Source organism: Sturnus vulgaris, chromosome 6, assembly GCF_052056855.1.
Source record: "Sturnus vulgaris isolate bStuVul1 chromosome 6, bStuVul1.hap1, whole genome shotgun sequence".
NCBI lineage: Eukaryota > Metazoa > Chordata > Aves > Passeriformes > Sturnidae > Sturnus > Sturnus vulgaris.
In genome coordinates this window covers 16,108,005-16,133,595 of record NC_142248.1, presented here as the reverse complement: position 1 = coordinate 16,133,595, position 25,591 = coordinate 16,108,005, and the positions used below count along the sequence as shown (strand labels likewise).

Sequence of the window (25,591 nt, the reverse complement as noted above, 5' to 3'; positions counted from 1 at the left end):
GTTTAAAGGTTCTGAGTTATTTGGCAGTATAGAAAGCAGTGCTAACTGTAAAACTGAGAGCTTTGTACACTTTTCAGGTTGATCTGAATGTCGTGAGAGGCCATATCTGTTTAAGCAAACAGTGGTTACCTGGGGACTTTTTCCATGTGATCTTGTTCACTTAATGCTGAACTGAAGGGCAAGAGACCTCTGTTCCAAGAGCAGCTTAACACTTCATAGCACAGTCACTCCATGCCACTGTGCCTTCTTGTTTTTTCTGTTTAGGAGTAGTGATACTTGAGTTTCCCTGGAACTGGGTAAAAAGGGAAAGATGGAGGAACATGGGAAGCTTAGACCTTTTATCTGTTTAAAGGGATTTTATACATCCTTGGGTATGTTTAGTATTTATGATACTTTTCTGCTGTTGTTGAGGACTGAAATGATTCAAAGAATTACAAAGAAAGAAATCTTGGGGTTTTGGCATGTGTCTTACTTCTGCTTGGAAATACTGCAGGTGAACACATTTGAATAGCTCCATTTGTCTTTTTAAAAGTGAGAATTACACAGCTGGGGACCTTATAATAGGCTGAAGTGGGATAATATTTTGCTTTCAGTTTCCCAAGCCTGTCAACCTTACACATTTAGCAAGAGCTATCTGACATTCATTCCTGCCACATCAAGCTTTTTTCCATTTGAATACCATACTTGTATTATGACTGCCAATTTTTCTGCAGATACTTTCAAAATAATTGTTTTAGCCAGATACATTCTGTTTGATAAAAAAGATTTTCCACAATTTTTTCAGTATCTTTGGAAATTAGCAGTTTAATAATGCATTTTGGAATTTAGGAGTGGGGTTTGTTGTTTGCTGTTTGTTTTTTTCTAATGACAGTGCTATGGACAATTCATAGGAAGTACAAGGGTTAAATTCTCTAAGTAACCACAAAACCATACAATATCTATTTGGTCTGCTCACAACTGACCACAAGAATTATTAGCCTGTAGGGCTTTCAAGCCCCAGTTTGATTTCTGATCTCATTGAAAGAACATAAAAATATGTCATACATTTTCCTAATGTTGATTTGCCAAAGTCATGCTTGCTCCAGCAATGTGTAGATGTGCTTGTGAGTTACATGGATGGCACATAAATACATTGTATGAATGTCATATGCAATGCTATCCTGAATTACTTTATCTGCAGCAAAAGGGAGATAACTTTTGTCTCTGCCTTTATAGGTGTTCTTTATTAAATTGTATTCTGTGATATAGAAAGTTTGACAAATCTGTTCAAACTGAACAGCAAACTGTTGGGATGTTTTTAATTATTGAACTCTCTCTTGGTTTTTGATAGTCTTTTTAATACATATATGTACATGCAATGATTGCCTTGCCTTCTGAATAGTAACCTGGGAAAGATATTTTAGTTGCACATGTCAGATTTATGCATATTGTGCTGTTCTTTCCATTTTGAATTGCCTCCTGGCTTCATTCCTACTCTCAAGCAGGGGATTCAGTGTTTGAGAATCTTCTAAATATCACCTTGTTACAGGCAGATGGTACAATTTAATTTTGCTGATCTCCTACCTACACATGCAAATCCTGCTCAGTGGTGCTGCTGACTGCACCTTTGTCCTGTTCTGTTCTTTCCTTTTAGAGATAAAATGGTCTCTTAGCACTGTGGATTGCATGAATTAATAAGGGGATGCTACTAGACTGCTGAAAGCTTAAGCCCTGACAGGTCAATAGATCATCAATACGTACACAGGTCAAGTAAACAGTAACTGAAAATTGATTCCAGCCTGGCAAACCATGTAGCAGAATTCAGCTGAGCAGAGTTTTCAGTGTAGTTCATATTTTAGTAGTTGTGGTTATATGAATATGGAATGCCTTATGTGACTTTGCAGTTCTAACTTGGAGACTACTTTGCAGAGGAAGGGTTGGATTTGTGGATAGCAGTGAAAATAATAACTATTTCATAGCAGTAAGTGCAGTAACAGATAAATGCAAAGGATTTGTTCTGTTATAGCTCATATGTCATAAACCCATATCTTTGGGAGTAGAAATGTTATGTCTAAATGAAGATGAGAAAATTATTCTTTAAATTTCACTTTTCTGTTAGAAAAATAAGATGTCTTAGGTTGTCTATCTTTCAGTGATTTTGCCATCTTTCCTACTGTGGTAAGGGATTTTTCCTGTTACAGTATATTAGTAAATAGTTCTGACAGAAAATAGTGAAGTATGATAAATTCTTCCTGATAAATAACAAAATTGACAGTCATGCTTCTGCTGTGTTGCTTTTTGGGGTGGGTATCATCTGGCTATCATTTGACTCTGCATGTCATTCATACTGATTTTCTTTCAGGTGATGATATTTGAACTCGCTGACTATGTACAGTCATTTCTCAGTGAGTATAATAAACCACCTTCTAAGTCTTTTCATGAAGAAATGCTAAAAAATCATCAGAAAGAACGGGAAAGATTGGCTCAGGAGGAATTGCGTAGGGCACAAGAAGTTAAGAGAAGAGAGGAGCAGGAGGTAAGAGAAATCGAAGTATGAATAACCATGTATTCTTAAAATGATGTAATCATGATTTTAAAATCACTCTGCATAATGGTGAGTTTTAGTGTATTATTAACCTGCCAGTATGAGTTGATCAATATGTATAATATGAACTATCTGCTGCTGTAATTGTAATATTTTAATGATGTGGTTTTAACCCGGGGAAATAGTTATGCCTGAAACAAACCTAACTGTTGATTCCTGATCCTATAAAAATAATTTCTCAAGAGGATCTTATAAAAAATATAAGCAAATGTACATATTAAGTGCATTCCATCTTAAACTAGGAAGTGTTAGCCAGGCAGACAGGTAATCATACCTGCTTTCACTCTTAGGGTGGAATGGAACATTCACTGCGACAGGCATCTCTAGAGAGCAACAAATGTAATCTAAAGAGATTTCAGACCATCAACATCCTTCACTAGAAATGAGAGGATTAATCCAAGTCTCACAGGGGCTAGTAGTCTGAAGTCTCCACTCTGTGGGGAATACAGATAGAATAGCTTTGGTTTTTAAAAGATCGTTTGGATTTATCTCCCTATATTTTTTTTGTATGTGAAACTTTATTGTTGGGTCTAGCAGTAGAAGTAATTTACAATTCCATTCTCCTATATCATATAATTGATCTGTGAACTTCCTCAGGAGAGCTAATTTGACTTCTGTTTTTTTTATTTTTGTAACGTGCTTTAAGTCCTCCTTCAACACTTCCAAAAAATCAGCATCATAGCTTTATTACTTTTAAATCAGGGTAAGATTGTAGCAGTTACTTTGCATGTACTGTTGCATCTCTAACAACTGAAATTTATTTCAGCAACGTGAAATCCTTAACGAGATTCAGAGAAGGGAGGAAGAAAAAAGGGAAGAAAGAAAAAAGAAAGAGATTGCCAAACAGGTATTCTTTCTAAGCAGGTGTGCAAAAAATAGTTTGCAGCAAGTTCTTCCCAGTACTGTAACAGTACTTATTATGAAAACACATTTCTTCTATGATCTGCATGACTTCATAGAACTACTTGCATATTTTGATAATAGGAGTGGCTTCTCTACGTACTTGGTGTTTTTCTTGATTTATAGGAACGTTTGGAAATAGCTGCTCTGACAAATCAGGAAGATTCTCACAGGAGAGATGCTGCAGGACATGGAGCTGCTTCCCGCGTAAATGGGAGCTGTTTGGAATATGGAGTGAATAATAAACACCGACCTAATTCAGCTGGGCGTTCAAAGTATGTCACTTTGCACGTGGATTATTTTAGATTTATTTATTTATTTATTTATTTTGTTGCAGACATTAGATTACAGGCAAGGGAATAGTGTCCCATGTTGTTGACCTGTTCATTTTGGTCTCTTCCCTGCCACCTTCCCCCTTACCTTCATTTGTCATTGTTTAACTAAGCCGTGTGCTGTGGATAACTTGGGAACTTTTCAATTTTTAAGGTTTGTATTCAACTCCTGATTTTAAACATACTGTCTTTCTGAGTTGAAGAAAAATGTTCTCTTCACATTGCAGACGAGAACGCCAACTTTCTGTTAGTAATAATGAAGAGTCCCCTGGAAATCATGAAGTTCTGAACTTCAGCACAAGTGGTGCTGGACAGCTTACTGTCCATAAAGGAAAATGTCTAGGTAAGCAAAATTGCAATTGCAACTTGAAATGCTGGGGTTTGGGATGCTTTCAGTAACACATCAAACCACTGATAAGCACAGGGATGGAAATGCATACTAACTAAAGGCAGCAGGTTTAGCAAAAATATTAATGCAGGACATGGCAGGAAACTTTTGAGTGCAAGACCTCCATGGAGTGCCCACATGGACACATCAGATGTTTTCATTGTTTGTTTTCAACATTTCGCTTCCTCAGTGGATAGATGAACAGCCTGAAAGTCTCTTGAGAAAGTAACAAATTGATCATCCTCAAACTGCAAAATAATAAAATTTTCCTATGTGTAGAGCTTGGCATTTGCTAAGGAGGAAAGTTGTTAATTTGTTAAAACTTGAAATTCTTGAAAATGTGCAGCAGTTTTTTGTCAATATGCAATTTCATTCATTTGAGTTATATAGCATTCAGTCTCATCAAGCCTGATATTTTCCATACATACCAAATAGATACATATCTTGTCTAGTTGTAAGTAGGTTTATGTTTCTGACTTTAGGAAACAGGCTTGCTGATATTTGTTTAGCATTTGCAGGAGCTTTTGTCAAATCCTTAGAAACAAAAGAAGCCACGTTCCTCTTCTCTCTCTTTGTGTATAGGCAAGGATGAACAGCTTGGTAAATCTGTCTACAATGCCTTGGAAATCCACAGTGGGGACTTTGTTCTAATATATGAGTGGGTTCTGCACTGGCAAAAAAAGATGGGGAAGTTTCTTACAACTCATGAAATAGAAAAGATTGAGAAGTCTAAAAAACAGGTAATGCTTATATTTTGCATGTGGCTTAATAAAGATTAGATGAGGTTCAGTGCTATTCTTTAGGCTGCTAGTTTGTATTTAACTTGAGAGGGTGGTAATGAACTTGAAAATGCTAATAATTTAGAGTATGTGTGTGAAAGATGAGCGTATTGGGGTTTTCAGGAGTTCCTTTGCAATAGTATGCAAGACAGTGTGTTTGCAAAATAATAAAATACTGAAAGTCTGAAGAAGGAGGGAATCAAGCTTACCTGTTAGAAATCAAAGCTATGCTTTCTCCAGTGCACAATACTTCCTTTTTAGAAAAGTATGAGGAAGTCATATGCTTTATAAGTATTTTGTTTGCGTTGGATATTTTATTAGTAGTGTGTTCCAAGATACATCAAAATGCATGTTATGTTGTTTCTCTACCAGCTTCAGGGAGCAGAAACAGAGTTCAGCTCACTGATGAAGCTAAGTCACCCAAACATAGTTCATTATAAATGCATGAACCTCAAAGAACGGGACGACTCAATTGTGGTGGATATTTTAGTGGAGCACATAAGTGGTTGCAGCCTTTCTACATATTTACACAAAGAGACTCCAGTTCCAGTTGAGCAGCTACGCCATTATGTGATCCAGATCTTGTCAGCTCTCGACTACTTGCACAATAATTCAGTAGTGCACAAGGTCCTTTGTGCTTCCAGTGTCCTGGTGGATGCTGAAGGAAACATCAAGGTCACAGACTACAGCATTTCCAAGCGCTTAGCTGACATCTGCAAAGCTGACGTTTTTGAGCAAACCAAAGTTCGTTTTAGTGAGGATGGTCTTCCCAACAAACCTGGAAAAAAAGGAGATGTATGGCGTCTAGGCTTGCTTCTACTTTCACTCAGCCAGGGCCAAGTAACCAAGGAATTCCCAGTTGCTGTTCCTACCAATTTACCTGCTGACTTTCAAGACTTTCTAAAAAAGTATGTTTGTCACATTCCTGTATCTTTTTGTCTTTGATTTTCCTTTTTGGTGGTTTTGTGTTTGTTTTTTTTAAGATTTTAACAGTTTCTTAAAGAATAGATAAGTCCTCCTGTGTTACTAGTTGTAATTTATATAGAAGAGGTTGATCTCATGGCTCAGGCTGCTAATCTGGGATTTGGGAGAGTAGGTTTGATGCTCTCTTTTTCTCTGCTCTGCCACCAACTGTATATCACTGGATAAGCCATTTAGTCTGTCTTTACTTCTGATTCCCATCTGAATGATAGAGGTAATAATTTCTTAAATATAATAAGAACTCTTCTAACATTTATGTCAAACATGAAATAGATCTCTCTGTGGTTTGCTAACAGGTGTGTTTGCTTGGAAGATAAAGAAAGATGGACTCCTCAGCAGTTGCTACAACATAGTTTTATAAACATTCCACGAATAAAAATACCTGTAGCTGAAGAAAATCTAGATGGTAAGGACCTTAATTCTTCCTGTATTCTGCTAAGTAAGTGGACTGCATGCCTGCAGTAAGAAAAACTGAGCTGTGCTACAGCTTCGCAAGACTGCACAAGTGTGTTACATTAACTAACTTAAAAGGTAGTGTAGAGGTCTTTAACTTCTCTGTCCAAGACTTGAGGGGGTGGACTGACTGCTGTTTTTCCTTCTGTAGAAGCAGCTCTTGCTTTAAAAAAATCGGTAAACTCATCCACCTCCTGCATGGTGTAAATGTAAACTTGACTTTGTCCTTGGAAGATGGTGTTCCAATGAGACTGCTTTATTTCTTACGTTCTTGTTAAAATCATTCCTTTGTCCAGCATAATTCACATTAGTAATTAAAAACTGAATTAAGATTTATGCCTGCACTAGAGCTTTACACAGTAGAGCACTTCATTATTTTAGGGTTTAGTTGCACTTGAAGTTATTTAGGTTTTGTCTCCTTCTTGCTCCTTATTTGACAGTCCCTAGTCCCTTATCCCCATATTGCCAGTGATGGTAACTTTGCTTTCATTGCAGATTCAGCAGGTATAGATTGCATGGAGACAGTTGTGCCCAGCAGTCGGATATCCAGTGCTTCGTTCTTCACAGAAACACAAAGACAATTTTCACGATACTACAATGAGTTTGAAGAGCTAAAATTACTTGGTAAAGGGGCTTTTGGAGCAGTCATCAAGGTATGGTGTAAAAATTGTTTCCTATCTGGAAACTTTTTTGGGGATATGTTTGTTTTCTTTGAAGCAGAGTAGTATATTCAGTGTTTGCATGGTTTTGTTTACTGTCTGCTAGTGTGTTGTGCCTATGTTGAGGTTTTTATCTGGAGTTGAATATTCTGGAAAGTTTCTTGCAAGAGGTTGCTGGGAGACCGGGAAGAAGCCTGTCAGTATGGGAACCTCGCATTTGAATTGTAGTCATTTTCCAGGTGAAAGGAAGACTTCCTGTTGAAGTCTTCCTTTTAAGTTATTCTTCTGGCTCTGCTTGGTAAGGCATTTGTAAGCATTTGACTTTAGATTAATTTGAATTTTTCAGGTGAGAAATAAGCTTGATGGCTGCTATTATGCTGTGAAACGTATTCGCATAAACCCTACCAGCAAGCAGTTTCGGAGGATTAAGGGGGAAGTAACATTACTTTCCCGCTTGAACCATGAGAACATTGTGAGGTATTATAATGCTTGGATAGAAAAACATGAAAGTCCTGTTCCCACTGTGTCAACATCTGAAACGACTGAAGAGAGAAGAATGCCCCCCAAAGCCGGTCACTTCATCCTTTCTGCTGAGGAGACAAGTGATGTGGAAACTAATGCTCCTCCTCCGTGTTTGACAAGCTCAGTTGAGTGGAGTACTTCATGTGAAAGATCCTCCAGCAACAAATTCAGTGGAGCTGATCAGGAGTCCAGTGATGATGACGATGATGGTGATGGCGTGTTCTCACATTCCATTTTGTGAGTAGGCTTCGGTATTGGCACTGCAGGGAGTGTGAGCAGAGTTAGTTTTCCCAAGTTTGTCTTGTCATTCTTTCTTTTGTCAGAAGCAGTTCGCTGCATTTTTAATCTGTCACCTTGTTCAAAACCAGTGTATTTGCCAGCAGTCAGATAGCCAGGAAGAGGAAATTTTCTAGCTAAGAACTGTCAATCTGTGTGGAAAATTTTTTGGTGTAGGCTTCTGGAAGCTGCTTATTTCTGCCAGAATGCTTAACTGCTTACCTTATGTTTGACTGTCTTTTCCAGCCTTGAGAATAAAGTTTTTTAATAAAGAATAACAGAAATATTACAAATCTTGAAAAGTATCAAACTTATCCTTTTTGTTTTATTAGTATATTCCATGCCTTCCTCTGTGCATGGTTCAGTTCTCTCACTCACAGTGATTTTTTTGTATAAGCAAGTAACTGAACTTTGTTTTGCTATTGCATATAGTAATTAAATGTTGCTGATGGCAAATATATATCTTCCCTTTTAGAACTGGGCTGTCAAAGGAAGTGTTTCTTTGCAAGCAAGATGCTTTTCTGGATATTGTTTTGTTTGGCTTTTTTGTTTAAAGCATATAGAAAGTCTTCAGCAGAAACTTAGATTTCCCCCCCCCCCCCCCCCCCCCCCAAAGATAATTTAAAATTCTTTAGTAAATATTTCTTGGTATGCAGAACTTTTGAGATTTTCTTTCTTTCTGTTTTTTTTTAAACAGGCCAACCACAGATTCTGAAAGCGATATAATTTTTGATAACGAAGATGAAAATAGTAAAGGTCATTCTCCAGTAAGTGTAAAGATAAAGTTAGTGAAAATGAAACTATAGTAGTCTTTGACAAGTAAACAGAGCAGTTGGGGAGGTTTATTTCACTTCTGCTGTAAGTAGAGAACCATAAACTTGTATGTCATTTAGAGTAAGTGTGCCATTGTGAGCTGCATCCCATGGAAATCAGTCTGATGCAGCTAATCTGGATTCTGTTTCCTAAAATGTTTATTGAGCTAGATATGATGTTTTTTTAGTCATGACCCGGGTTATTGCTAGTTTAACAGTGCAGTGTGTTTATGATTTAACAGTTAGCCATATGGATTACATGGTCTTATACCTCTCAAAGTTGAAATTCTGTTCTGCCTGTAGATGCTTTTAACCAATATATATCTGCTCATAGCCACTTTTTAAAGCAGACAAAATACACATTACTGAAAGACAGGGGAAGCCAATATAATGACTAAGGTTTAGTTGATTTTAAGATTGTGTCAGAGCACTTTATCATTAGAAAGCTAATGCACACACTTCTACAGCATCTACAGTATATCATTGCCAGTCCTGGTGATCTGTAACGTGCTTTTATTTAAAGCTGCATCTCCTTCCTCTTTCTGTTACAATGTACATTGGCATGAAAAAGTTTGCAGTATATAATTTAATAATACGGCAGTGCATTCTTTTCTCATTATACATATACATACATATATATATATATAAATACATATATATACACACCATACCAAAATTGTTGGTTGAGGATGGGGGTTGCATTATTTATCAAGCAAGCTTTCTAACTTCTAGTATCAAATCTTACTTTTTTCTCATTTTCTAATGTGATACAGCTTGAGATTTAGGATTCATCCAGTTCTTCCAGAATTTTTTTCCTTCGATGTCTAATGAGATGACAAAATGATACTCATTTTCACTTTGAGAGTTGGTCACTCCTGTTTTCTAGTTTATTTAGATGCAGTGGTATTGCAAAATTGTAATTGTATTATTTTGTTATTTTTTAAACCTATCCATAGAAACTGAGTTTTCATCAATGTATTCCAGCCATTAAAAAATAGTAGTATGTATAATAAAAAATTCTGCACAGCTTCCTGTAGCTAACTGTTCTGTTACTTTTATTGTGATAAAGAATGAAGAAGGCAATGGCAAGAACGGCTGTGGAGGAGAAGACAGGACAGCAGTTGTTCACACAGTGCATTATCTGTACATTCAGGTACAAATGTGCTCATGTGTTCATATAAAAGGGTATTATTGTTTATTTCAATCTGCAGAGACTAGTTGCAAGTTTTATTGAGAAAAGTAATGACCTTTAAAAATGCAAACGAGTAAATTCAGTGCTGTTTTTGCCATAGACTGGTTTTCTGAAGGCTTGAGTGTTGGAAGGCACTGTTCAGTGCACATGGGTTTTTATGCCTTTGAAGGCTCTACATTTGTGCCTAGAGAGAACAAAGTTTTATAGTGTGTAATAGGATAACTTGTGTTGCTCATGGACAAGTAAAAGTTGGCAGTTCCTGATCTAACCATAGAACAACCCAACCAGCCAACCTTTGAGTCCTTGGCTTTCAAAGCATTCTTTTGCCTTATGCTTGTTTGTTAATAATATCATCCCAATCCCCAGCACTGTAGCTGGTGTTCCTCATTTTGGTTATGGTGTTAATTCCCAATGTGGAGTTGAAGTCTACCATGCTGAATTCCAGAGGGGAAGTTGTCTTTCACAGATGTGGAAACTTCCTCATTCTCTTCAAAAGCACAGTATTGTGTATGCACTTTATTTTAGTAGAAATCAGTCATCTGTGAAGCCATTGTATGGCTCTGACAGTAGGTCCACAATGAAACTTCTGCAGGGTTGCAGCTTCACGCTATTCTGCTGACACCTCCTTTGTGTTAGGAGTTAGTCACTTCTCCAAGAAAATATTTATAGCTATATATCATAGCTAATTATTCTGTGGTTATGTGCAATTTTTTATAATGCACTTAATGCAAGAGCTTGTCTGGAAGGAAGTTAGAAGTAGATGGAATTAGATTTTAATAAGCTTTTTTGTATGTGCTGTGTATATTCATAATAAAAGCAGCTAAGACACCAAGTGCAATAAAGCCAGAGATGCTTTGTAGTTTGGTTTTGTCACATATTATGGCTTGGTTGGTTTCACTTTGTTGTTAACATTTATGTTAGAGAGTATGCTGCTCTGCAAGTTCATGCCATTGTCCCAGAAAATGAGGCAGGACCCAGAAGTGAATGCATGTTTGTAGCTAAAAAGCAGCTCTCAGGTGAATTCCAAATAGCTGAGATTTTTGGTGATACTATTTGCTCCTGGGCCCAGGCAGTAATATGTGTACAGATACAAGTTTCTAATAGTCTCTTTTCTTAACAAAACTGTTCTTTCTTCCCTCTGTCCCCTGTGTCTGCACAACTGAAGATGGAATATTGTGAAAAGAGCACATTAAGGGACACTATTGACCAAGGGTTATATGAAGATACCAGTCGGCTTTGGAGGCTTTTCCGAGAAATTTTGGACGGGTTGGCTTACATCCATGAAAAGGTTAATAAATATGATAGTTATGACCTGTACATAATATGTGTGTTATGCTTCTTTCTCTGAGGATTTCTTTAAATTCATTTTGGGGCATTTATTAGCAAGTTTCCCCTTTGCCCTTTCTATTATTAGTCTGTTCTTGAGGATTATTATATTTTATCATGAACATTAATTTTATAATCAACCACCTCAGATTTTACCCATTAGTCATAAAAATTTGATCGTCTTTTAAAGACATTCTGTTAGGTATCTGGTAGCACTGAAAATTGTTTCTTGCTTCTGGGCTACAAACTATAGTCTGTCTTGAAGACTGATCTTCAGTGACTTAATGCAGTAGATTTCTCACTGTAATAAAAGTAATATGATTTTCCAGTCTATTATAAAGACTTCTATTCTGAATCATGTTTGTTGTTTCATATTCTGTTGGTCTTTTTTTATTCTCCTGTAACAGGGAATGATCCACAGAGACTTGAAACCTGTGAACATTTTTTTAGATTCAGATGATCACGTGAAAATTGGTGATTTTGGTTTAGCTACAGATTATCCAGCAAATGCAGTAAGTACAGCTTGAAGTAAATGAGAAAAAAACCTTGAATTTGGTGATGTAATTGAAAAATTTAAAAAAACCCCATAAGTTAAATGACCACAATGTTTATATATTGGGAATGCTATAAACTTCTAAATTTCTAAGGTTCTAGAATTAAACCATGCACTGCCAACCCAAGTGACAAGAGCAGCCAACAGCAGCATTTCACATGTCATTTACAATATGACTGTTTTGCTGATTTCAGGTGGTTTCTAAACAAGAGGAAAATCACTCAGATGGTTCTGCTGTGTCTGATCCATCAGGTTAGTTTACATTGCAACTTGTCCTAAATTATTTTAAGCAAGCATTTATACTCTGTGGTCTTGTATATGCTGTTAGAATTTCCATTTGTTCTTTGAAAATTATACTTCTCTTTATTAAGGCTAGGGGTAGGACGTCTCCAGCCACCAGGCTGGGTAGCTATGTTGTAATCTGGCAGCTTTGCCTCTTATCTAAGAATTAATTTGCTTCCTCTGCTAGCCTTCTGCCATAGATCAGTGCTTCCCTCATGCTGAGGTACATAGAAAGCCTGTATATCTGTTCCATCTGCACTTGTGTAATATAGGACAGTTTCAATACTTCAGTGTCCTTTGTTGGCTGGTTTGGATTTTGTGAGTCAGAATATGGTGTTTTGAGGGAACTTTAGTACATAGTATGTTTAAAGACAAATATAATGGCAGTGAAATTTAGTTGTAACATTTGTGTTCTGACCTACTACAAATCTGTAAAGCAATAGATGTGTTTTGCTACTACAGATAGACATGGATACTTGACATGTGAGAGTAAGAACTGCCTGTTTGTTGAAGTATTCTCAGCTGGGTCTCTCTCAGTAAGGACTGCACTCCCACCTAGAAGGAAGAGAACAGGAATGAGTTTTTTCTTGACATGGATGCTGCATTTCTCTCCCACTTTCTTGAAACTGGTGCTCTTGTTTTTTGCCACATAGGTAACTTGACAGGGATGGTTGGCACTGCACTGTATGTCAGCCCAGAGGTCCAAGGAAGCACAAAGTCTGCATACAATCAGGTATGATTGGAGGAGACTTAATGAAAAGGTAGCGTGGAATCTAAGATGTACCAGGTATGACTTGGGTCATTCCTCCTTGACAAAGATTAATTCAGTGTGGAACAGCATGTGGTCAACTCCTGTGCTAATCAGGGAAATTAAACATTCCTTCAAGAGGAAACCAAGGATAGAAGGATGTGGGCAAGTCAATTTTTCTGCCTGGGATATCATGAGAGTGGAGTAGATGGGGAGAATCACCTCCCTCAACCTGTTGGTCACGCTGCTTTTGATGCAGCACAGGATGTTTGGCTTTCTGGACTGTGGGTGCATTGATAGATCATGTTGAGAGTCTTGTCAGCCAACACCTCCAGGTTCTCCTCAGGGCTGCTCTCAATCCATTTTCTGCCCAGCCTGCATTTGTGCTTGGGATTGCCCCAACACATGTGCAAGACCCTGCTCTTGGCCTTGTTGATCTTCCTGAGGTTCACACAGACCCACCTCTCCAGCCTGTCAAATCCCTTTGGATGGCATCCCTTCCCTCCAGCGTTGGACTGCACCACACAGCTCAGTGTCACCAGCAAACTTCCTGAGGCTGCTCAGTCCCACTGTCCATGTCACCAACAAAGGTGTCAAACAGTGCCAGTCCCAGTACTGACCCTTCAGGAACATCCACTCCTCACTTCAGTGTTAACCTGCTGACCACAACTCAAGTGCAACCATAATTTAGGGTTTAGAAGGCTTTAAAGTCTACTAAATCTTAATGGATTGTGTCTTCTAACAAAAAAGCTTTAAAAACAAAAAATAATAAAAACACACAAAAAGAGACAGAAAAAAACCCCAGCCTTCTCTCCAGCTTTAGTATACTGTGAAATTTAACCTAAACATTTGGGGTTTTTTTTTCATCTGCTATTTTCATCTTCAGAGAATTGATAGGTACTACATACAAGTTTTCATTTTTTTCTTCCTTAGAAAGTGGACCTGTTCAGCCTAGGTATAATATTCTTTGAAATGTGTTACCATCCTATGAATACTGCATCAGAAAGGATCTTTGTTCTTAGTCAGCTAAGGCTGGTAAGTACACAGATATGAAACATACTAATTCTGTGCATCAAATAGTTTGTTAAGAGAAGCAAAAGGAAGCAAAATATAGCAAAAAATGTTGCCATAGAGCGTGCTTAAAAACAAGGTGTGTAAATCATACCATGAAAACTGAAGAATACAATTGGAGCTGGTGACTGACATTCCTTTAATGCACTGTGAATTCTAATGGTATTGCTATCAGTGTTCTTTTTGGGAAATTAATTTGTACGTGTCAGAGGAATCATCTTTTCACTATACCTCGGTTTAGGCCTGGTGGGCCTTTCTCAGGAATCAGTTGGTATTTGTAGTTGGTAAATGCTTGTAATTATGAGTTGTACTTTCATTGTACAAAACAGCATCAAAACATGATTTTTCCTTTTAGCTCTTCAAATAAATTTTGCCGTAGTGGGTTGGTTGGTTTGTTTGGGGTTTTTTTGTGTATTTTTAATGGGCAATGAAAATGCTTAGTTTCTCTGTTTAATATGTAGGACTTAAAAATAAGACTATTCTGAGCAATCTGGACTGCCTGTTAAAATTCAAATGTGGATTTTGTTTTTTGTTTTGTTAGCCTGCGATTGTATTTCCTAAGGACTTTGATGAAGTCAAGCATGAAAAGCAGGTAGTTTTGAAGATATTTTAACTATTAGGTATTCCTTCTCAGGAAATACTGATTATAAATTCTGCCCCTTAATTTCCCACTTAATCCCCCATCTAGTATTCTCTGCCAAGTTCTTATTTCATGATATTAGAACAAAGTAATGAAATAAAATCTCAAAAGAATGCTCTAAATTGGCATGGAAATATATTTACCCACAAAATTCTCAGAGCAGTCATGAAGAAATTTAGAGTTCACTGGTGCGTCTTTTAAACTCTGAGGGACAATTTTGGCTGTTTATGCTCCAAAAAATGGCAGCTCAATTGTCTAACTTTTTACTTACTTTTTGAAAGAAATATGTGTTACACAACAAAAAGAGATGTGCAAGCTCAAGTGGCTGCTCCAAACTTGGCAGAGCTGCCAAGAGCCGTTCTGGAGGCCTCCATGGCAGAGTAATGAAGTGATAAGGAGCAGTGTAATCTTTTCTGGACCATCTAGGTGGCTTTATCCTTCTGCTAATCAACCCTTTTGTTGACCATTAGTATTAACTTTTAGTGTATTATGCTTGTAAAATAGTAATCTGCATGTTACTGGTACCATAAAAGCATTTCCATCTTGTACATTTCACTGAAATATGCCAGAAAGATTCCCCCTACTTGTGCCTCTCAAATCTTTGATTTCATGCATGCAATTCTACTTTTTCTTAACTTCATTGACAGAGCTAGCATACCATGGAACAACAAAAGAAAGGGATACTACATATTTTATCATCTCAGGAGGCACATTTGTGTGGTGTAAGCTTTTTCAGATGATAATATAAGATAGTCATAATTTAGTAAGCAAATAATGTCCATCCAAAAGATTCAAATTCTGCGGTTTTTTCCCCTGGAGAGTCTCATAGTTGGTTATTGAATTGATATGACTACCAAGTTTGTTGCAAATACTGTTAATTTACAATATGTTTCTAATCTGTAAAATTGTGGTTTAATTTTTAGAGATTGGTTATTACATGGCTTCTGAACCATGATCCTGCAGCACGACCAACAGCTGTGGAGCTGTTAAAAAGTGAACATCTTCCACCACCACAAATGGAGGAGTCTGAGCTCCATGAGGTCCTCCACCATACCTTAGCAAACGTGGATGGCAAGGCCTACCGGACTATGATGAGTCAGATATTTGCACAGCGAATATCTCCAGCAATAGACTATACTTATGACAGTGATATGCTGAAGGTCTGTAGGTGTTCAGGGGATATGTGGCTTTGGCTTTTCCCTGTGTTGAGTTGTTAAAAAATACGCTTATATGGGTGAACCTGTAGCATTTCTGAGAGAATTGCATTATCTCAAGATTCACCTTCACACTGGTTCCCACTTAAAACTGCAGTCTCTGCTGTGTGGGTTTGAACAGCCACTTCCCGTTTGAGCCTTACATTCATTCTTCAGTGAAGAAACCAGCAGTGTTTGATTGCAGCAGCTAAAGCTCTAAGCTTATGTCCAGATGATGACTTTCTTCACTCTGAATTCCTGTCAAATTAATGGTTGACTGGCAGTCAGCAGAAAGTGAACATCCCTGGATGTTTTCTTCTCTTTCTAATTGATGTGATTTTTCTTAGTTTATCAGCTTTTGAATATTTCTAAATCTAAAGAAATTCAAAGTAACACAGTACAATAATGCTTCATGTAGCTGAAGTTATTTTTTTATTATTGTAAGTGTTGCAGTTTTTTGTAGTGGGATAAGATAACGGAATGTTTATTGCCTATATTACATGGAATGATTGCCTATATGGAGTGTTCATCACACGTGAATTATATATGTACTTTTTATTTGTGATGGTTTCAGGGTAGTTTTTCTATTTGGGCAGCCAAGATACAGCAGCATGTATGTGAGATTGTCAGCCGGATATTTAAAAGACACGGTGGGTGTGTTTACAAAAGTCATTAATTTCCTTTTTTGTGATTGAATGGGTTTAAAAGAATGGAATGGATTTACTGTGATAAGAGAAATCAGAAAACATGTTCGCTAGTTGATTATGATGTTTTCTTCTGTTATTTTGTCATTCCAGTAATAGCTGCTAATATCAAATCTGAATGATTTACATTTTCTACAGAAAGAAGAATGAAAAATCTTAATTATATTTTTGCATGTATGTGGTTGTTCTGATAACTCTGTATGAGGTTTTAGAAATAGAGACTATTGTGCAAAATCCGGATCTGAATACAAGGGTAGCTCTTTAGTGGGAGTTCAGGCATGCATGTAGTAACCTCTCTTTGAACAGCCAGAATGGGAAAAGCATAAGGGGGAGCATGGAAACAAAGCAAGCACGTAGTGGTACTTCCAGTGACATATTCTTGGCAATGCTTTGCTGTTCAGGAGCTTCCTGAGCCAGAGCTGATACCATGATATTTAAGTTTTTCGTTTTCCTTTCCAGGAATCTATCCAGTCATTAATAATAGTATTCACTTAAAATTATTTTTGAGAAGAAAATTCATGCAGCCACTGTCACACTTGAAGTGTTTTAAATTGTGTTGTCTTACAGGTGTTCATAATACTATTTTATATAAGAAAAGGGAATTTTGAAATAGAAACTTTGCATTTTCCAAGTAAATTATAATCTGATTAAGCTTGATGAAAACTTGGCAATACAAAAGAGTGAGAAACTGAGAAATGTGAAGTCAAGGACAGGTTTACTTCCTAGCCCCACTCCTTAAAGTTTGACAGATTTGGGAAGATGTTTGTCAGCATTTAGAGACTGAAATGTTTTCATGCATTTGGAAAAAAAATGGGGATTGGATTTTTTTTTTTCCCCTGTTAGATTGTGTCTGACATCTGTAATGGCTAGAAGATTATCTTTCTATCTGGGGCGTTTTTTTTCTCCTTTAAAAGTTTATGTTGAAATCTAATTGAATTAAGCTTCAATAATTTCTCTAGTGATTCTCAATCAAATATTAAAACAGGAAAGTATTTTTCAGTAATAAGTGGTATTATTAATTCTAAGGTTTCAATGAAGATTGGATTCATACAGATAGATGGTTGCAAAATGTAGCCAGGGAAAAAAAGGTGTTCATGAGATTTTAAAATGGAATACAAATACTATTAGTATTTTGAGACAGAGGATGCAACACGTCTGAACAAAATTTGTTCTATATGGAAACGCCTCTAGACCAAAGCAGTACTTGGTGCTGGTAACTGCAGAGTTTCTCATCTGTTCCGTATGCCTGCTTTTGTGAAAGGTGGTGTTTAAAGAGGAGAGGGCAAGGTAAGGATTCTGATGGGCTGTGGAATTGGCAGTTCTCTCTTCTGTGGCCTCCCTGCTGAGCCCAAGAAGCATGCAACATAGGCATAAAATAATATTTGACTTTCTTTCTTTAAAAATGGAAGAGGGAAGTCTATTAAGGACATTTAATGTAATTTTTTAAACTTACGGATTGACGTAATTATGCCCTGCAAGGATGTTCATGAACTTGTAAAAAGCAGGTGTTATTTCTGAAATGAGAGATAATAGTGTTTTCTGGTTTTGTGCAGGAGCCATCAAGCTGCATACTCCACTGCTGATGCCCAGGAATAAAAAACTATATGAACATAATGAAGCTTCATATTTCATGGATCACAGTGGGATGCTGGTAATGCTTCCTTACGATCTCAGAGTAAGTAACATCATTCTGCAGGCAAAGCTTGCAGGGGGTTTGGAGGATGCTGTGGTGGAATTTGGTTTAGGTTTACATTTCTTTTGACTGCTGAAGTAGTGTATCTTTCAATGTCTGTTCTTGTTCTCCTGAGTTCAGTACTCCTCCTCTTGAAATCTGGAGCCCTGACCACGAGTTGCAGAAATAGCGTTTGTTTGTTTAGTTTAACATAGGTGAAAATAATGTTTTTTATTTAAAACTTGCAGCAAGGATGGTTAGATAGATTAGTATTACTTGGCTGTCAGGTGTTTTAGGCATTATATTACACTTGGGAAAGTACAACTACAGAGTATAATTCATCTCTATTTGCAGAGCTCAGTCAGACTGACTGTTTTGTTTCAACAATTTTCATGTATTTTGTTTTTCAGATTCCTTTTGCAAGATTTGTAGCTAGAAATAACATCTCAAACTTGAAAAGGTAAGAGACGTAGAGGTGATGCTTTGCACTGATTCCGTGCTTTGGCAGTGACTTCTGAAGAGGCTGATTCATTCTTCAATGTTTCCTTTAGATACTGTATAGAGCGAGTTTTCAGACCTCGGAAATTAGACCGCTGTCATCCCAAAGAACTCCTAGAATGTGCATTTGACATCATTACATCTACTGGAAATAGCTTTTTGCCTATAGCAGAAACAATTTATGCAATTTCAGAAATCATTCAAGAGTTTTCAGTGCTACAGGTAGATTCTCTAATCAGCCCCTTTCTTCTCTTTTCCACCCAAAGTTTTAATATAACTAAATATTTCGTTTCATGCCTTCTAAAAGGATACGTCCTTTAACTTTAGCCAGTACAGAACTATTTTCACTTAATCTATAGTTACTTGCAGAACACTGTCATTAAAAAATGTGTTTCCTAGGTAAACTTAAAATGAAGCATAAGTTTATTTGCAAAGGAAATATTAACTGAATCCTTTATATATTTATTGAAATAATGTCTATCATCTGTCAGACAAGTGATTACTGTAGAATGGGACAAGACTTGCCATTTTTTAGTTAGAGATGAAAGGTAAGGTAGTGAAAGAAGAGGTTTGAAGTTAATTTTGAACTATTATTAAATGTTTAGGAAGCCTCTTTGTTTTGTGGGGATTGGGTTTTTTTTAAGAAAACAGAATACAAGTAAAACTTGTTTTTTTCATTCTTTCTTCCTTTTATTTTTATTTATGCTTTTCTAGGAAAGAAATTACAGTATTTATCTGAACCACACTGCCTTACTGAAAGCTATACTTTTGCACTGTGGGATACCAGAGGACAAACTCAATCAAGTCTATGTCATTCTCTATGATGCTGTGGTAAAGCATTAGTCATTAACCGAACCTTTGCAATCATCACTGTATTCTGTTTTGTGGAATTCTCTCTAAAAATGACAAACAGCCCACTGCCAGCATAACTAGGAGTATACTCTTGATACATAAAAAGGCTATCTGTCCTTGGGCTGTAAATGTAGATAATTAAGTTTTTGTTATTTCTGGATTGGGATGGTTTAAGATGATTCTTGAATGTGTATTTATGAGATAATTACTCACCTGTATAATCGAGAACTGATAGGCTAGTCAATAAAAAATTTAAAAACTTAAATTTAAATGTATTTTAATACCAGGTCTTTTCTACTTTATAAGCACAGAATATAGGTGAAATTAATGTGAATAATTACAGTAATGCATTAAACACAACTAAATGTTTTAATCTCTTTCTTGTAGACTGAAAAGCTAACTAAAAGAGAAGTAGAAGCCAAATTCTGTAATCTTTCTCTCACACCAGCTAGTGTAAGTGATCTTAATTCAGTGCTAATTTCCCTGTAATTTGCCATAAGTCAGTAATATTTTATTTTCTTTATAATTTAATGAACCAGAGTAAGAAAAATAACCTGTTACATGTGCTGTTCAGAATAGGTCAATCTCTTTGCAAGTGGTCTGACTTGGCTCTCTGTTCTCTCTGGAAGTCAGTATTGCAGCTTGTTCTTTAAACATGTTTTGCAGGCTGTGGAAACTAAGGTTAAATGGAATACTGTAGAGAGGTATTTAATAAAGAAAAGTAAGAGAAACTTTAAAAAAACTTCTCTGCAAATGTTGAATGTGCATAGAGTTGAAGTTAACTTCTGGGTAGTCTGAGACTTAGGTCTGTCTGTTCTTTTCCTCAACTCCACTAGGTGAGAATAGCCTGCTAGACAAAACAAACAAAAAAAGAACATATCTTACTCCCACAAATATAATGCCAGATATTTTTCTTATTTTTTTTTCGGATGGGACCTATTATGAATGTTGTCTGTGTTGGTATGTATGCTTATAATTTTATTTTTTTGTTTTTAGCTTTCTAGACTCTATAAATTCATTGAGCAGAAGGGAGAAGTAAGTAATGTGTTTCCATTTCTAAACACAATGATAAAACAAAAGCCAAGTGTCACTCAGCTGTTGAAGCATGGCATGAAGGATTTAGAGGAAATCATTGGTCTGTTAAAGCAACTGGGAATAAAACTTCAGGTTTGTAAAATGCTCTAATAAATTAATGGAATTACAGGGCTGCAGGGCCTTGTAATATGGTAGGAAATATAGATATTTTACAATAGAAAAAGCACATGCAAGCGTCTTTTGATGGCAAATAATACTACTGGCATTGATGCTTCCTCCTTATTTTCCTTTTTTTTTTATTAAAGATGCATTTTAAAAGTAAAACCTCTTCCAGTCAGAAGTCTGTGGCTTAACTTCAGTCTAATGACACTTTTTTTCTTTCCCCAACCAAGACTGAAGGCATTCCTTAGAGCATAAAGGAGGGGCTTTAATAAATTTTGAAACAAACTGCAAATATTTTAAAAATACAGAAATCTAATAACTACTAAAGGCCTCCACCTTCCTTGAAGCTCGCTGTTTGGGTTTTGTGCTACAGGTTTCATGGGATGCTGTAACGCACCTTTTCCTTATTTTTCACTGTATTTTAAATTTTTTGAGGTAAAGGAGTATTTTCATATGTCTTCTTTATGTGAAAACAGTGTTTTAAATCCATGCTGCTAATAGGAAGTTAATTATGTATGTGCACATATTCATTTTTATTTTACAGATCTCTATAAATCTGGGACTAGTTTACAAAATACAGCAGCACAATGGTATTATCTTTCAGTTTATAGCATACATCAAAAGAAGACAAAGAACTGTGCCTGAAATTCTTGCTGCAGGAGGCAGATATGATCATCTGGTATGTGCTCATCTCTTCTAGTAAATGTGGATTTTTTTTATTTTAGCCCAGAAAAAAAAATGAAATTTTGCCAAGATAACTATCTGGTCTTCAATCCTGTTCTTTTCTTGTTTTGAGATTCCACAGTTTAGAGGGCCACAGACAGTAGGACCAGTTCCTTCAGCTGTTGGAGTCAGCATAGCTATAGATAAAATAACTGCTGCTGTTTCCAGTGTGGAGGATTCTGTAAGTCTGTTTTTTTGGGGGGGCAGTGGGAAATTTGTTTACTTCTGATAGTTCAATAACCTAATTGTAGCTAGAGATGGACAAAAAATAAGATGTTCAGATGTGTTCCAAAATGATAGCATACTGAAACAGAAGGCAGACACCAAGATGACATCTTTTGTGTTTCTCTACATACAACTATTTATTAAATGAGAATTAAGGGAAGACAGGATCTTCAGGCTTACACCATTTTATTTTCAGTTTAAATTGGATCTTCTTCTCAGCCTGTGTATTCTTTCAGATGGAAGAGTACAGCTGTAGGTATTTAGTGTTATTTTTCCCTTACTACTTCTCCCTTTATCAAAGTATAGAAGATAGAGATGGAAAGAAGCTTTAAGAATACTGACTACTTTGTAGAGTGTCACACATCTTCACTTGGTTGTGAAATGTGTATTTCATTATCTATAAGAATAAATTAACATTGCCAAGGAGGGTGGGAAGGAAAGAAGAGAGTAGGCAGGGATGCTTGGCAAGCTGAGGCTGTGGAGGTGCTTTGCATCGAAGATTGAGCTTCAACGACTTTCAGACAGACTTAGGTGGATTGTAGCTCTCAAAAGAAGTGAATCTAACTCCTTTTTTTGTTTATTAGCTTGAGGCATTTTGACAAATGTTGGAATATTTGTCCATCTTTGTTTCTTTAACTGCCTTATTAAGGGGGAAAGGTGGTCTTGTGACTAATATTGTCTCCTTGATTTTACTTTCCCTTCAGGTTTCTGTCAGCTCATGTGACCTGCTGGTTGTAAGTGTTGGCCAGATGTCAATGGGTAGAGCTATCAACATTGTTCAGAAATTCTGGACTGCAGGAATTCCAGCCGAAATAATGTATGACTGGTCCCAGGTAGAATTTTTATCTCCATGTGTTAATTCTATTACTGTTTTCCAAGATTAGTGCAGACTGAAACCATACTTTCTGGGGGTATTTTTCTGTTTTTATGGTGGTAGAGACTCATAGTACTGAGCATGTAAGGTGCTATTCAGATACAGTAATGTCAAGAAAGTCTCACTGGCCTTGCAGCATTCTTCCTGAGTATTTAAATGTTTGAAGAAGGATCCCTCCTATTAATAAATTTAATACTTAATAGGGAGTACATCAAGAAGAGAACAATAGCATCAACTTTTAAATAGCCAGATGGCCAAAGACACCCAGGTACAGATGGAATACTGACATGATTCTACTGTTTGAAATACACTTTAGCAAACTGAGCTACTAGATGGGTCCCCATGTAGTCCTTGAAGAGATGTGTAGTAGGATGGGAAGAAGGAGTGGCAAGGTGAGTGGAGTGTAGTGAGCTACATGGCACCACTAAAGTCCCTTTTAAAGGGACTTAAGGATTATAAATCTGCTTCACCTTCAAGTGTCTCAGTTTGTGACTAACAAGAGAGACTCTGCTGTCCCTTCCATGTCATGTGCTGCAGGGCAGGAAATTTTGAATTCATTCAGTTCATCGTCTGACTTTTTTGTAGTTTTTTGCTGTAACATTTCCAACAGTCTCAATCCCTTGGGATTGAAAAAAATCCAGATGATACAGTTTTCCTATGATCATCTTGGCTGGAGTTTCTTGGTTTGGGGTTGGTTGGTTGGTTGATTCATAAGGAATGAAGATTTGGGTAGTTCTTTCCTCTGTCTAATGCTGTCCTGCAACTCAGTGCTAAGTCAGCATAGCCTAAGTTTTATAGGAGGCTAAAGTCTGGAGTTCTCTTTTGTGGCAGACCTCCAGCCATGCAGGACTGAAAGCTGCAGGCAGCAGGGTGGTGGCTGTTTGCCTGATGTTACACTCAGCATTTTTACAGTTACTTACACTCTGCACTTCTAGGTATAGGTAGCCCTTCTATGTGGGAACTTGGGCTGCAGGACCTAGGCTTTCTCTCTATTTAAGTGTAGACTTTGATTTCAATTTTAGCAAGCATTTGGTGGATAAATATATGCATAATGAAGTTTCAACTCCTCAAGGTGTAAATAAAGCTTTTCTCTCTCTGAAGCCCTGTGACTGTTGCATATCAAGTTACTTTAATTAAAGACAGGAGACAGATTACTTAACTGGTCATTTTATAATCTGTCAAATTAATGTGTCATTCCTCTTCTTTTGTTCATGCTTTAGTCCCAGGAAGAACTGCAGGAATATTGCAGATGCTCTGGGATTACATATGTGGCTCTGGTGTCAGAGAAGGAAGGAAGTCATGTGAAGGTAAGCATGGGACCAGAGGATGCTTTATGGTGTTTCATATTTGTACTCTGTTGTTCTTTTTTTTTTAAGGTCATTATTAATATGATATAAATTATACTTAAGTAAATGGAGTTGAGGTAAATACAGTTTGGTTATTAAGTCGTAGAAGTGTTATTCTGAAGAATTTCAACATTTTAAACATTTTTTTATCGCTGCATAACACTGTTATTCACAGACCTCCTTCCCTCTAGGAAAGTCCCAAAACTAGTGCAAAAATTGCTTGACAGCGCCATCGATGGTTTAACATGGAAAAAGGTTTCTCTTTGATTTCTTTAAATCTACAAAATGAATTTGTTGACTTAGCGATCTTTGCATTTGGCACCTTTTCATGTTACAAAATAAATACAACTAAAATGTAAATCTAAAAATCTGTGTAGTTCCAACAGACAGACAGAACCACACTCTTCACCTCTGTAAACCCAGATTAGGATGCAAAGACTGGACTGTGTCACAACATGAATGTACTCTAGTTCTGTACTCTGCAGCCTGTGGTTCTGGTACCTTTGTTTTTTTGCAGTTAAAACTTTTAAAATATCCTGGATCATTAGAGAAAAGATCATTATTTTTTGAATAAAGAATCATTCTTTGACTGAAAAGAATACTAACCATTTGACAGCATATGGCAAGGACAGTCATTGTGCCTTACTAAAATATTTTTTCACTTCTTATTCAGTCTGTTACTGTAACAGCAATAATTGCAGAATAAGTAAATCTTGATGATGACAATGTGATATTTCAAAGTCCTCCACAAGCCTACTATAGAGTGCACTTTTAAATAAGGCTTCATTGATGCAAAACCAAGAAAGATGAGGTGAATGGTGTTGTTACTGATCAACCTCTTGCCAATAAAGATGGTGCAGATTCCTAAGTTTTGAATGTTTGAGTTAACTCTTGCAAATTGAAAGGTAATCCTTATTTTAATATAATTGCTTAACTAAAAATATTAATAATGTGGTATTTAAAATTATAAACCATTCTGTTTAGAACTTAATTATCACATATTAAATGCTGGAGCCAAGCTAGTTTACGCTTTGGGAATGCAGAATGAATTAGTAGTTGGCTGAAAAAAAAATCTAATCAAAGATTTAATTGGCAGTGATTGATTGGTAATGATAATAGCTTCCTGCCTTTGACTCTTTCACCTTCAATGAGTGAAACAATTTGGTTATGATTAAGTTTGATAAGTTTATTTGTATGCCATTTTAAGAATCAACCATCTTAAGAACCATTGAACTACATCATAGGTGAAATCCTTTGAGAAAGACAGGCAGACAGAGAAAAGGATTTTAGAATCTGACTTACTAGATCACCTGATCCAGAAACTGAAAATGAAAATCGGTGATGAAAGATGTAGTAGGTAAGTAGCATAACGTGTCAATAATGTGAATAGTCAAAATCAAAAGTGAATATATGTTTGCACATGCTCAGTTAGACCTTAATTTAATTTGGTAAAGAAATTGCTGAATTTCTTTTGAGAGGAAAAGAAACCAAAAGACTTTGTTATAGCATTGAGATTAAGAAAGCAACTGATTTCCCTCGCTGCTGCTACATTCACCCATCCATAGTGCTTCATAAATTAAAAGGCCACACAGTTATCTCAAAGCTGCTAGAACAGCAGTAGTGTTTATCTGGCTGCCTGCAGGTCCCTGTTACTGAGCAGAAGTCCATTACATTTGTGTAGTGTGTAATCACAGAATTAAAGCAGCAAATCCCTTTCGTTCTGAGGCAGAATTGGTATGGTAAAATGAAGGTGTAACTTGCACTTCTGTGTGCTCTGCTGGCACAAGTGAAAGTAACACCTGGCAAAGT

General features: G+C 36.6%; 1 protein-coding gene across 2 annotated transcripts in view; it reads left to right on the top strand.

Moving 5' to 3' along the window:
• Positions 1 to 25,591, top strand: part of EIF2AK4 (eukaryotic translation initiation factor 2 alpha kinase 4) — a 37,226-nt gene that overhangs the window by 3,397 nt on the left and 8,238 nt on the right. Inside the window, exons 4-33 of one of the 2 annotated variants that reach the window (XM_014869454.2) lie at positions 2,342 to 2,515; positions 3,351 to 3,431; positions 3,611 to 3,759; positions 4,044 to 4,159; positions 4,787 to 4,944; positions 5,356 to 5,891; positions 6,261 to 6,370; positions 6,913 to 7,070; positions 7,423 to 7,835; positions 8,572 to 8,641; positions 9,756 to 9,839; positions 11,044 to 11,166; positions 11,612 to 11,716; positions 11,952 to 12,009; positions 12,693 to 12,772; positions 13,721 to 13,822; positions 14,400 to 14,450; positions 15,422 to 15,658; positions 16,266 to 16,341; positions 17,949 to 18,070; positions 18,478 to 18,527; positions 18,619 to 18,787; positions 19,280 to 19,396; positions 19,805 to 19,870; positions 20,414 to 20,584; positions 21,159 to 21,293; positions 21,411 to 21,518; positions 22,267 to 22,395; positions 23,657 to 23,743; positions 25,027 to 25,139. In XM_014869454.2, the coding sequence (XP_014724940.2) occupies positions 2,342 to 2,515; positions 3,351 to 3,431; positions 3,611 to 3,759; positions 4,044 to 4,159; positions 4,787 to 4,944; positions 5,356 to 5,891; positions 6,261 to 6,370; positions 6,913 to 7,070; positions 7,423 to 7,835; positions 8,572 to 8,641; positions 9,756 to 9,839; positions 11,044 to 11,166; positions 11,612 to 11,716; positions 11,952 to 12,009; positions 12,693 to 12,772; positions 13,721 to 13,822; positions 14,400 to 14,450; positions 15,422 to 15,658; positions 16,266 to 16,341; positions 17,949 to 18,070; positions 18,478 to 18,527; positions 18,619 to 18,787; positions 19,280 to 19,396; positions 19,805 to 19,870; positions 20,414 to 20,584; positions 21,159 to 21,293; positions 21,411 to 21,518; positions 22,267 to 22,395; positions 23,657 to 23,743; positions 25,027 to 25,139 (4,148 nt within the window). The remainder of the gene's footprint in view (positions 1 to 2,341; positions 2,516 to 3,350; positions 3,432 to 3,610; positions 3,760 to 4,043; positions 4,160 to 4,786; positions 4,945 to 5,355; positions 5,892 to 6,260; positions 6,371 to 6,912; positions 7,071 to 7,422; positions 7,836 to 8,571; positions 8,642 to 9,755; positions 9,840 to 11,043; positions 11,167 to 11,611; positions 11,717 to 11,951; positions 12,010 to 12,692; positions 12,773 to 13,720; positions 13,823 to 14,399; positions 14,451 to 15,421; positions 15,659 to 16,265; positions 16,342 to 17,948; positions 18,071 to 18,477; positions 18,528 to 18,618; positions 18,788 to 19,279; positions 19,397 to 19,804; positions 19,871 to 20,413; positions 20,585 to 21,158; positions 21,294 to 21,410; positions 21,519 to 22,266; positions 22,396 to 23,656; positions 23,744 to 25,026; positions 25,140 to 25,591) is intronic. The other variant, XR_015804464.1, reaches the window with a different exon arrangement.